The sequence below is a fragment of the Macrobrachium rosenbergii genome, chromosome 53, assembly GCF_040412425.1.
Source record: "Macrobrachium rosenbergii isolate ZJJX-2024 chromosome 53, ASM4041242v1, whole genome shotgun sequence".
NCBI classification, from domain to species: domain Eukaryota; kingdom Metazoa; phylum Arthropoda; class Malacostraca; order Decapoda; family Palaemonidae; genus Macrobrachium; species Macrobrachium rosenbergii.
The window spans coordinates 8,981,869-8,995,272 of record NC_089793.1 but is presented as its reverse complement, the minus strand read 5'-3'; the positions used below and the strand labels follow the sequence as shown (position 1 = coordinate 8,995,272).

General features: G+C 35.6%; 1 protein-coding gene across 2 annotated transcripts in view; it reads right to left on the bottom strand.

The window, feature by feature from the left end:
• Positions 1 to 387: 387 nt before the first annotated feature.
• LOC136834267 (uncharacterized) overlaps positions 388 to 13,404 on the bottom strand; it is a 195,542-nt gene continuing 182,525 nt past the window's right edge. The window contains exons 3-8 of one of the 2 annotated variants that reach the window (XM_067096622.1): positions 9,693 to 9,827; positions 7,743 to 7,927; positions 7,213 to 7,417; positions 6,309 to 6,796; positions 4,534 to 4,839; positions 388 to 4,277 (exon numbers count right to left, since the gene is read on the bottom strand). In XM_067096622.1, coding sequence (XP_066952723.1) covers positions 3,870 to 4,277; positions 4,534 to 4,839; positions 6,309 to 6,796; positions 7,213 to 7,417; positions 7,743 to 7,927; positions 9,693 to 9,827 — 1,727 coding nt within the window. In that variant the 3' untranslated portion in view covers positions 388 to 3,869. The remainder of the gene's footprint in view (positions 4,278 to 4,533; positions 4,840 to 6,308; positions 6,797 to 7,212; positions 7,418 to 7,742; positions 7,928 to 9,692; positions 9,828 to 13,404) is intronic. The other variant, XM_067096623.1, reaches the window with a different exon arrangement.

Sequence of the window (13,404 nt, the reverse complement as noted above, 5' to 3'; positions counted from 1 at the left end):
ACACAAAAGAGCACTGAAATCATCAGCACTACTACTGTAAGTGATGCACGATCAGTGAAGAGCAGACAAAGACTGTATTACGGCATGCTTTAATGTGGGGTCAGTTATATGTGTGACAGTGTAATCAACTTGCACACAACACACAATGTGGACCTTCTTTTCCTCATTGTTCTGAGACAGTTTCACTGCTCCACTGGTAAACCACAACCATTTATGAATGTCTCAGCCAAGTTAGTAAAAGGAGTTTACTAACACAGAATCTTTTTCATAATAGCAGATTACATCTGTTAGCTACTAAGATTCAAGAATGCAAGATTTTTTTTTATTCTTATCGAAATTACAACTTACAGCCAAAATTGTCAAAGGAAAAATTCAAAACCCACACACTACAACAATATTCACAAATTTATTAAACATCTGCATGGTTTAACATGTCCAGAAAAGACAATGGCAAAGTGAAAAATCTTGGGTTTTCAGACATAAGTACAAATGAAACAACACAAAGGTTAGCTTATTATGCTGCACCTGAAAATATATTACAATATGTGAAATAACAGGAAACTATATGCTTGGCTCTGAAACATTAACCTATTGCTCTATCTGCTTTGATTGTCATGCATTTGCTCCTAGTAGATGACCTATCACACAATTTTGTGTCACTTTATCTAGAAATACATAATTACCTACAAAGGAATCTTTTTCCTGAAGCCTTCCCATGTGTTTTGTTCCACTATATCCCTCACTTGATCCCTCAACCTTTGCTTCATTCTCAAAATATAGGGTTGAGCCCAGGGACCTAGAGATTAAGTGCTTCGTCACATTACCTCATATTTCATGTCTATATGAATGGACACAATTCGGTTACAACAATTTTGTCTATTTGTGTCCACAGTTCTGAGGACTATGCACTTCAGGAATTTACAGTGTCAGTGACTTTTAACACTAAAATATATAATTTATAAACTGTAAAACAAATCTCCAGAGCCTTGTCTTTGGTGATAAGGAACCATCCTAAATTTTGTCCTCGGTGATAGCATAGAAAGGTTTTGTTTATTATCATAATATGCACACTTTAAAATCATACCACTTTGCTATATCATACAAAGACATCTGGCTACCCCTTTAGTTTTACAATAAAGTGCTCCAACTGGCATTGCCTATTTAACAAAAAGCTCTGGGTGACAGGAATACCTAAAAGTGTCTGGACTTATTACATATGCATGTTCTGAAAAATTATCTTTGCAAATTGTGTCTGCGCATTGTTGAACAAGATGATGGTGATATGTTAGATCCACAGAGAATTAAAAAAAACAAAAGTCATTTTGGAGGCAAAATTCTTTCATGTCTTGCAATAAGCTTCTAAATTCCCAGGAAGGAGGTACAATGATCATGAAAATTGTACCTCCATGCTGCCAATACCTCAACACATGCAAAATTTGGAGTTTTCAGACCTAGTTTAAAGAAAATTACGTTTTAATACAGTCAAAAAGTTTTGCCTGTGATACTTGAAAAGACAATCAAACATTAAAATGGGTAAAGTTGTTATAATCTAGCAAATTAATGCTGAATGGCCGTTCCTACAAAACCTTAAAGATGACAGGCCTTATAGCACCCGAGCTTTCCTTACAACAGAGGAAAATGGGAAAAATCACAAAAACTACATGACTGAATTGCTGAGGGACTGCAGGAAGTACAGGAATGTTGTAAGATAGCCATTCTCTCAGATCCTTTTCTATTAATATTATTATTAAGTAGTTTAACCAGACCATTGAGCTAATTTATTTAAGTCTCACAGGGCTGACCCAAAGGATTTGTTGCTCTCTGGTCCATCGAATAAAAAATCGTTCCTAAATATCTCATGAAATCTTCAAACTGAAGTTCACTATGAGCATCTTCAATCTGTTATGTCACACCTTCAGCACCTTTAACAAGTATAAAAATTCAAGCTAAATGTCATCAAGATGCGAAAGATTATGAATGTCTGTTTACTGACGTGAAGGCATGGAAGGACAGTTGCATTTTTAAAAACTTTTTCTTTTGTTTTTAGATGCACCATAGTTGAAGAACAGCGGTAAGATTATTAGCTACATTAACAAATGAAGGCTTAGTTAATAACAAGAAAGTCAGACCATTTTTTTTTGTCTTTGGTGCAAAATATGACGACTTTTACTATAATTGTATCCCATCTACAATTTCATTATGAGTATCCATATAATGAAAATAAGATGGGTATAATGAGTAATTATGCCTAATAGATGAAAAACTTATTTTGTGCTTCATCTCAACCACTAAAACAAGAGAGCAATAACATATTTTCTATATTCCATTTTTAATCTAATGTTGTGTAAAGCTGAGTTTCTAGAATCAGCATACAATAAAATATTCACTACCATTTGTAAATATAACCTTCAGATTTAACTTCAGTACCATGAGACTTAACTTGACAAGAGTCTAAGGTTTTATGTCACTAAGAGTAAGAAGAGTGAAGAGCAAAACTTAGTTTTGTTTAAAAAAAAATCTGCCTCCTAATTATAGACTTTGAAAAATATAACCTTTTAATGTTTCCTCTCCTGTGGATGAAAGAAAACCTAATTGCATAATAAGATTTGACTGCTGACCCAAGAATTTAAAATAAACAAATCAGTTCATCACCAGTGAATTAATAACTGTTGAATCACAATGCTTTGCTACAACACAGCAGACCTGATTGGTCAATAGAGTACTTGGGGGAAAATCATCTTCAAAGCTAATACTATACTACTATATATATTATGGGCTTTCATCATGCTGCTAGGTTCAGCTTCAATGGAGCGAATAAATGAGCCGCCCAGTCAAAAGTTTCCATATGGCCTGCTGAAGGAGCAAGAGCCTATGCTACCAAAGGTCAGCTTAATCTATTGACAAGAAAAAGTTACAGTTGCTCATAAATTTTCAATAAAAAGATTGCATAAGAATTCTAAATTCACACTGATAATACTGGCTGCATGCTTACTAATAACTTCTGCAAATCAGTAACAAGGATTTTTGCTCAGTAATTCCTGTCTCCCAAGCTAAATGTGACTGAATAGTAGTTAAATAATGAATATGAACCTAAGTAAGATTATGGCGTTTGGAAGTCGTGAAAGACGCTAATAAGACTAGACTAAATTTTCCTTCCGTGGAATGATAGCAGAAATGCAAAATCAATTTTCAAGCCTAGATTACATGAGATTCAGTGAATGAAAAAGAAAGAATTTACAAATCTTTGTGGTATAGCAACCATTGCACAGTGATTTGTTATGATTACAGTATCGATAATGATATGAACATTCTAACATTTGTCACAGCTCCAGTTTACCTGAAAAATTTCTGTAGATACACTGTAACAAGATCTTTGTTCCTAAAATCACAGATAAGTCATCTTATTTCATATATCTGCTGCACCTGTCTGAACATATAAAAACACTGAATATTGCAGAGATCTGCATAAATAATTTCATTTCCTGTACAGTAACTTTCAGTGGAATAAAAACTGATGATGTAAATTGTTCGAATATCTTTAGATTTAAGAACACTGTAGTATTCCCATAAGATTATCATTACTTATGCTTAAACCCCTACTACTTTAAGTGAAGTGCAGATGAAAACTCCCCATAATAAGAATTTGGTGACTGAAAGTACATAGTTCAAGAGAAACAAGAAATAACCTGAGCTGCCAAATTTCTAACATTTTTGCATAACAGTCTGGTTTTATGTGGTCTTCTTCAAGACTTTCCCTTACTACAATCATAAAGCACAGTGACCTTTCCAGCTAGGGAATGTTGGGGTTTGTCTGTCAATTTGTATCTAAAGGGCAAGATCACAAATGATACCATAAAAATATACCTTCCTCAAACAATGGTTTCAATAAGAGTTGATCTACATGGCACCTGGCCTGCATTTGGACTCAAGTTTTCTTTATTTTGTGTGAAATTAGTGCATGGCGTCTGAGAACCTTTCCCTTTCTCTCCTCTTTTCCCTTCGACCAAGTTTCCTTTTTTCTGGGAATTTAGACTGATATTCTGGGGAAGAGTAGCAGACATAGGTGGCACTGGCTCTCGAGGATGCATTTCCTCAAACTGCGACAGCAAACTCCTAGTAGAATCAGGTGAAGCCAGTGGGGCTGATTTTAAAAGAGGCCTTCTCAACAAAGTTTCACTCAGTGGCATGTCACAATCCTCTCTGTAATTGCCAACTGTATAGGCTACCACTGTAGCATGATCCAGCTTTCCAGGGACAAGTGCGAGTTTTTCACACACCTGTAACACAAAATTATGAGTCAGAGCAAAGAACTGCTTTGTTATTCAAACTCTACATAACAGAAAAACATAATAATCAAGTGGCAAATAGATATTACTTCTACCTAACAACAAACATGGCAAAATTATTATCATTTTGTATTTCTATTATATCAACAATGAAATTTTTGTGGAAAGGGAGCTTCTTTTCATAGAAAATACTCTGAACAATCATACATACTATACCATTCATGATGACATGCAAATTTTTTAATACCTTTCGCCGTCTATTTCGCTGATCAGATCGAGACAGATCTTTTGAAGTTGCAGGATACAAGTCAGGGTCTTCCAGAATCCGACGTTTTGCAACTGTCAGTTTTGTAGCGAAATGCACCATCTCCAAACATAAACCTTGAGCGGAGGTTACAGGACCCTTGCTGGTTAAACCACAACGTAGGAGATCTTCCATACGTAACAGCGTTAATTCATGCCTTTGATGTGCTTCAACCAATGGGAGGTAGGGGTCACTTTTAACCTCATCTTCAGGCAACCCTGCCCCTACAGACCTGACATTACTTAGGGGCTGCAAGAGATAAAAATAAAAAAAGCATGGTTCAGTAACTAAAATTACGTCAATTTGTCAAGGTTAGAGACATTAAAACATATTATTCCTAAAGTTACAACAAGACTTAAAATGAAGAAGTACTGTAGTGCCAAGTCAAACCCTCACAGCAGTGTGCAGTTGAAGAGGAACAAACAAAACACCTGCTATTCCATTGTATAATATCTCATAAAAATTATACATTCAACGTTTTAATCAGCATAGAGTTCCCCATAAAGGATCATGGGAAACGCAAAGACCACAGAGGCAAAATATTCTTCATTTTTTCTAACTATAAACTTCATACCATGTTTTGAATATGGAAATACCGTGTATTAATATGTCCTCAACTGTGCTTTAAGTGTACTGACATCACAATTATGGGGTAACAGAAATAATCAAACAATAAAGCCATGGTGTTATCAAAGAGTATAACTAAATAAAAGCTAATAAATACTGTATGGTAGCTCTTCCATGAGGTGGGAAGTTTATAGTTTCCTAAAACCATGTTGCAGGTTTGGTTGCAGGTTTAAAGTATGTTGGGCAATGGCAAAAGTGCCCGTCCTGATCTCACAGTAGGTTAAACTTTATTACTCTATGTCTCTCAAAGTTTCATAATTCTGGTTCAGTTTTGTTAGTTTGCTTGTTTATTTATTAGCCAAGGGTGGCCCTTGTGACTAGCAGCAAATGATTAGAGTTTGGGAAAGCTAGGAACGCAACTTTTGATAAGAAGGAACTTAAAGCCAAGAAGATAATGTCACCTATTTCTCCGATAACACTTATCCAATATTTCAATTCTGTTTGACACACACAGGAAAACATCTACCACATTTTGAGTGTCCAGATTACTCTAAATCTATGAAAAAGGAGCCACAATCCTGTTTGCTTAATCTCTGTCTCAGTAAGTAGGTTATTTTACTTGGTATCCTACAAATTTTGTTTCCATTCATGACAGGACTAAATCAAAGCCAATTCGTCCATTATACTGACCTCCTTTCATTCCTTCAGACCATTTTGTATTTCAATTCGTACTGGTTGTTACAGTTTTTACTCCACTGGGAAAAAAATGCCAGCATTTCTCCCTTTTAGTTGTCAGCAACAAACAATGCTGGGCTGACTTGGGGCTTCTCAAACATTTAATTAACAATAACAATAATTTAACAATAACAATAATCTTTGCGCTGGTTGGTTCAGTGACTGTTTATAACTTCCTACCTTGAAACTGTGGAATTTCCTGTATGCTCCACTCAATCCCTCTGATACTTATCCTTAAAAACCAAGTCTACTGAATCTCCTGATCTGTGAATCACTTTTTAATCCCTTTTCTGTATTTCTGTCAGAGGCTGCTTGGGCCTACACTTTCTGTTAGCTTTCACTTGCAAAAAAAAATAATAAAAATAAAGAGGATATGTGTAATGTATATTTAAAAGGATAAAGACAGCCTTCCTTACTTGTTTTCCTCCTGGCCCTGAACTCTGAGGAGGTTCTTTAGCCCCTTGTTGATGCTTTCTGCCTCTCCCTCTCTGCTGGGACTGCGAGTGTTGTCTAGCAGCTGGCTGACGTTCACCATTACGTCTTCCTTGAGCACTGCTTCGTGGGTCTTTTATGGAAGAGCCCTGATTTTGTGGTGTCTCATTTTGTGCATTATGGGTACCATTAAATTGTTCTCCTGCTTCCCTCCCTGGTGTTGATCTCTCTCCACCACCCTGTTCTTTATTTGAACTTTTAACTTCTTTTTCTTTTTTGGGAATTGCAAACTTTCCTACAACTGGGTCAAAATTATCAGAGATGCCATCACTTGTCAGGAAGACGATATCTCCAGGATCACAGTACGTTAATGAGCACGTTAAATTATTCAACTCTGGGTTTTGCCCATCTACAGGGCCTAAGGCTCCTAAGGCATCGCGCATATCGCGCATACTATAAATATCATGGGAACCTGAAATGAAAAGAAAATAATCATTACTTACTCTAAAACCTGTTATGCAATTGACAGTGCTTTGCTTTCTTTAATGAATAACTTAAAAAGGTAAATATAAGGATATTTAATATAAAAATGTATGTCATGCCAATCTCATATTCCTTCAACAAGTATTTATAGGTACCTTTAAAATTTCTGTTTTTGTTAGTTTCTAAACTGTCTAAGTTTTGATTTTGGGGACCTACTAAAATTCTGCATAAAGTTAATTTTTATTCTAAAAATTTCAATACTCATAATAACAGAACTGTTTGCAAAAATACAGTATATGTCTAACAACTCTTCATGATTTTGATAAACAGAAAAAATTACAAGAACTTACTCAAAGGAAATGCACTGTAAGTAAGCCAATTACAAGCACAGCAACAGTAACTAACCCTGAGTTATTTCCCGAACACCATGTTTCTGTGAATAGACATATGCCAGCGAATCCCCAACATTACAAACGCAGACCACAAACTGGTCCTTATCAGCAAGAGGTAAAACTACGGCTGCAGTCAACGTTGTCAGCATTCCATCTTCTTGTAAAATGAGACTATGTGCTGCATGGAAGGACCTCAGAAGGGCAACGAAGACCTCCTGCTGGAAGAGAGCACAAAACTGGTGAGAAATTAACAATGAGAAGATAAAATGTAAATGGGTCTCTTATTCTATATTCTGAAGAGATTTGGTTTTTAATCCCAACAGATATAATAGATTCATTTTCAGCAAAAACTACATGAAATTACAGTAAATATGACACATTACAATACCAAATAAATAATTATAACAATAAGTTTATTTTATCAACTGATAGTTTCAAAAGACCACCTAAATCAGCATTAGACTGCAATACATATTACTAAAGTTCTGGTTGAAAATAAATGAATTATAAACTACTGTATTATACAGTATACATTGAACTGACTGTTGTATTTTCTGGAGGAGAAGCTGCTGGAGAATATAAGGCTGTATTAAGATGGTGCAAGCAGCCATGCACTGCACATCTCGCTGCAATGCTGGCCTTCTCTCCCCAGTTAACACCATCCGCAAGAGCCAAGATTGCACTATCCTCACGCGCAACAACACCAAAAGCATCGGCTATTGGATTACCTGGTAAAAACAATAAATCATTTTCAGCTTGTGACAGCACTTAAAATAAGCAATTTACTTGTTAGCATTTACCCTTCAACACTTTGTCTTCAATTACTCCCATCCCATTACATATACAGGTACAATATTTCTTACTATATGTCAATGAATTTATAAGAAAAAGGACAATATAATGCCACTTGGCTGTAGCTTTGTCACTTTTAAACATCTGATACCTTACATAAATAAGAAAATATTATTGCTGAGGAAAAGTTGAAGATAATTGTTTTAATGTGTATACACATTTAAAATAGTTTCTTTTTATAATTGGTGCTTTTAAAACCTAGTTTCCCTCTCTAACATATGGCAAGGGCCCCGCAATAGTTTACCGCAGCACTAGTGCCACAACAAGAAAAAACCAAGTGTTTAATACTTTATTTCAGTCATCTTGAATGAAAAGCTCTTGGTATCTTTTAGTATTGTTCACATTACTTCATTCATATCACTGAACCAATGTGACAAGAGAGAGGCTGAGCAAAAGCAGCAATAAGAAAAAACAAAAAATGGTTGAAATCAAGAAACATTTTATTTTAGTCTTGCACTTAATCTGTATGTTTGACTACTTGCAAAAGCTAAATGTTAAAGTGAATCAACCTAATATTTTATGATGTAAAAGATGAGCTTAGTCATAATTTGGCAGCAAAATCATCAGAATTGGAGATGGTCTATTTTTAGGCTAATATGCCTGGCTCTTGGGATAGTTCAGTGTCAAGCCTTTGGCCCAGGCACCAGATATTAAATTTCTGTGCTTTGTAGGTATTTGTGTTGTTCTGCTTCCCTGGCCCTTAGGGGTTAATCACTATATCTTATGTGAAAAAAGGTGCATTGAAATATGGGTAGAGAGTACCTTAGAGTGTTTTTTTTAATGGCAGCTCATTCAGAATATATATAAGAAATAATGGTTATTTCAAGTCTGACCTACACATGACATTTAAGGTTGTTACTGAATCTGGTGTATATGGTACAAACTGTGAGATTTCTATATTACACAGATTCTATTAAACTAGCCTAACATTCACTTGGCAAAATTCAAAGATACAAATGAAATTTAACATGAATAAAATAACAAGATAAAAACACAGAGCAGGTAATATAAATGAGCAATCTATGAGACAGAAGCATGGCCCATTACTGTAGAACTGCAGTTGCTATATATATGAGCCAAGCTACAAAACACTGCTGGGAAGATGGTTCCACAATTTGACCCTGAAGAGGACAAATGACTTCAGGCACTGGGCACCATAATATCGTGGGACCTCAACAAAAGAAGAGCACTAATACTTTGAGAGATAAGAAGCTCTCATTAACACAACGACGTGGAATTCTGTCGTGGTTCCGAGATGGTAAAAGACGAGTCTCCCCCCAAAAATAAGGCCTATATCATGATCATATTTATTAGCTGTGAGAAAAGTAACACGTGGCGCAATTCTGTCTTAAATATCAAGGTTTCACATCCATTCAGGTGATCAACGTTCCAACAAAGAGAATTCCCTGAGACTTCAATGTAATCACGAACACATAAGATAACAACAGATCAAGACATATAAGATGACACGATGGTCGTCTGTATCTGACGTGCACCAATATAGGCGCGAAAAAAAATAGCAGAAATAGTGCACATAAGGAAAAGTTAAGAAACGAGAGATAATCTGACGGTGGCATGGCAAATGTGACTAACATATGACATTACAGGCAGACTACAAAGAAGAAGAAGTAGTTTGTTTACCTGCGCGCTCATTGGTGAGCGGATGACGCTCGTAAAGCGTGGTGGAGAGACCGTAAGCACGACTGTGGGGTCTGTTCCAGTTGAGGAGACCAGCTATCTCCTCCGTCTCGCTCCTCTTGAGGTCTGGATCTGGTTCTGCGGGACATTAATGTACAGTAAATAAGTTTAATCGAAATACAGGAGAATAAAATGGAGGGGAATAAATCTAAATAATGTTACCTTTAGACTCTGGGGAAACGTAATTTCCAGATTAAAACAAAATGAGTAAATATGAATGATGTTCTCTTTAAACTCACGGGAAATGTAATATCCACAGATTAAATAATGCAAAAGTGATACATAACAAAGATCAAACAGTACATCAGTATTATCCTCTACAATCTCGGAAAAATAGTTTCTGGAGAATAACTGACGCAACAGAAATTTCGTTAATAAGTAAACAGATTCTTAACATCATGCGGTGATGAAAGACATGACAATCACCAAACACACGAATTTAAAATTGACAGAGAGAAAGGCAGCCCTATTTATACCTCATTTCCTCTTACTTCCTTTACATAATTATTCAAGGTGAATTTTAAGTTCCATAAGTATTCACGTTATACACTGTACAGGTGGTGAAAAAGTGCTATTATATCACAGCATTACTTTTAACAGGAAGAAACATATTCACACAGAAGTTATCAACATGCGAGTATATTCACAAGTTTAGTTTCATTGCACAAAGCAGCGTTTTGGCATACAAGTTCATTATTCACACAGTGGATTTCAAAAAAGTATTGAGAGATGGTTTGTATCAAAACAAAATTGCAGAACACAAAATCTCTGAGGGTCAATTATTTCTATGAAAAAAAATCTGAATCTGAACTACTCTATATAAAAATCAATGTGCAGTCCACTCTATACCAAAAATATATCGAAATCTATGTATTCTATTCTACGTAATATTTTAAAGTAAACATTCGCTTATTTAGAGGAAAAATCGCAAAACAATATCACAGTCGTATTGTCAATAAATCCTTAAAAAAGGAGAAAAATGATATGCGCATTTCACGAGCTCGATGAGTCTAGGCTATAAAAGTGGTTTTGAATAAACACTCGTAATACACATACACACACACGCACGGATTAATCAGAATATAGCAAAATAACACCCCAAAGATGCATCTCTACGGTAAATTCATATCAGTGTAAAGAAAAGAAGAGATGAAAAATGAAAACAGGTACTTAGAGCTGGTCTCATTACTCCCAAGTACCGCCGCATCAGGTTATGACTGGTTTATTGCATAACAAACGCAGCGTTGCCTTTACTGTTCGCTAATTTATGTCTTGCACTTGGTAATAACCAGCTTGTACCGGGTATGTCACTTTTTTACGTAAAGACACATGAGTACACGGACTCATATACACATGTGAGAATATAAATATAGTGATTCAGTATGCAAACACATACTAATGCATACAGTACTTTCAAGGACTGGGTATATTTGCAAAAAAAGAAAAAAAATAATAGTTTGGAAATAATACATCCTAACTCGCAAACTATGTATGTATATATATATAGATTATATATATGTATATATATAATTTATATATATATGTATATATATATATAGTAAAAAAACATGCTTATACAACCCAAATACTTTTAAGGTTTAAATTTTCATAGGGGAATTAAACTAACTACATCGCCACAGCAACCTAAGAGAGGTAGACCGACTGACTTTATACATACAGCTGGCGTCGCAACAGAAGTCTTCAACGCCGTAATATTAAGCTTAAGGCATTTATTGTTCTGCAGTTCACTCAACTTAATTTCATTTTTCTTGTATACTGTACTTGATATACACCTCTCCTTTCTTTACCGTTTTGTCTCGTTCCATATCATTTCATAAATAATAATAATAATAATAATAATAATAATAATAATAATAATAATAATAATAATAATAATAATAACTGAGCATGGGACTGGAAACAGACGCTATCACGTATTACAGACCACTTCCAAATTCAAAACTTACATTTTTTTTTTCATACCAAACATCTACTGTACGTAAATTTCACACCTCCGGTTATTGCTCTACATAGAATAACATTACATTTTTGTCTAAAATTAACTAATGTTACTGCTTCTTAAGTAAATAAACAAACAAATAAATAAATATATAAATAAATATACGAACCTTTTGCGAGTTATCAGCTCTTTATTATTATTCAAAGAGGGCACACATTCTTACGGAATAAGCTAACAGGGGTCACGAACCTGCCCAGTAATGACCTGCAGAACACAGTGCCCATACGCGAAGAGCAGAGAAAGTAGAGCAATGGTGATGAACATAATGGGTATGCAGTAAATATACGACTACTATTGGGACGCGTTCTTTTACTTTACCCACTTTTTGGCATTTTCAGTATATTTTCATTTCGTGTCCTGAGTGATTATGTCGCTTATATACAATACCATCTAACGATCTCGGGGTTGGAAACATTGGTTAAATTACTTGCCATAAGTTGTAGGGCAACTAAATTTGACATCATAATTAATAACTCAGAAACCCAAAATAAATTAAGCTGGTAACCCCTGACCAATGCTCCTCAACTACCCGCCCCCACCCCCAAATTCAAAATTCCATAATGCTTGGCTTTATATAAAAGAATTTCTCCAATGATTCTCATAAGCCAATGGATTCGTCGGGTTACCTGTTCATCTCACTGTCAGTCACATTTACAAGCTTTTGTAAGATAAAACACACAAAATGCAGTTAAAAGATGTAGAGTTAACACGATCAAACAACTTCCAGAAATTGAACACAAAGATGCTACTTAATTAGAAGGCTATTTCTATCATTTCTATAAATGAATCAGTCTCCACTGTTACCTGATAAGACACTGAAAAAGACAACACGAAGCCATCTACTATGGCGTGCTTCAACTCTAAAAATTAGGTGCACAAAAGTGATTTTCTATAGCTAGAGCTGTAAAGTTCTGCATTAAGAAAATAGTTTTTTTTTCCGTTTCCCTTAAATGCTAACCCTCATTTCATTTGAGCCTAAAACTACTAATAAAATAGTGAAGACAAACACCAAAACTGACTTAACTGCCTGGAATGGGGCTTTTGTGAAATAGTTACTGGTACCACTCGCAAACTATACCTGGTGGAAGGGGTTTTCATTTTACATGATGCAGAGGTAACCTGTGGGGCAAAAGTAGGGGGGATGGAAGGTAGATACACCTAGAGTATAGTAAATACCCTTGGAGATATTTACTTCAGCTAAAAGTCACACCGACGTTACCTTGTATTCCAGCTACAGCCAGGTCACCTACGCAATGCGTACAGCTTGTATTAGCCTCCATTTCCAGGGTACAGCTCCATGATTTTTTAGAACACTATAACTTCTGTCATAAGTTATAACGTCCCTGCTCTTTAAATGTCACTGTTTACCCTGCTGCTGAAGAAGGCAGTCCCACCTTGAAGAGGGAATTGATAGCTCCACTGGCAACTACCAGTCTCCACAGAGTTTGGCTGAGCAAGCTCACCAAAGACCCCCGTGTGATAGTCAATGGTTTGGAAGAGGAACAATTACATCAATTTGATACAGCTCGGGTAACCAAGTCATGCTACATAATGAATAGGAATTCTGGATGGAGCCCTTCATTCATTCATTGATTTATTCAACTGCAACGACATGAGCTGGTAGCTATGACACTG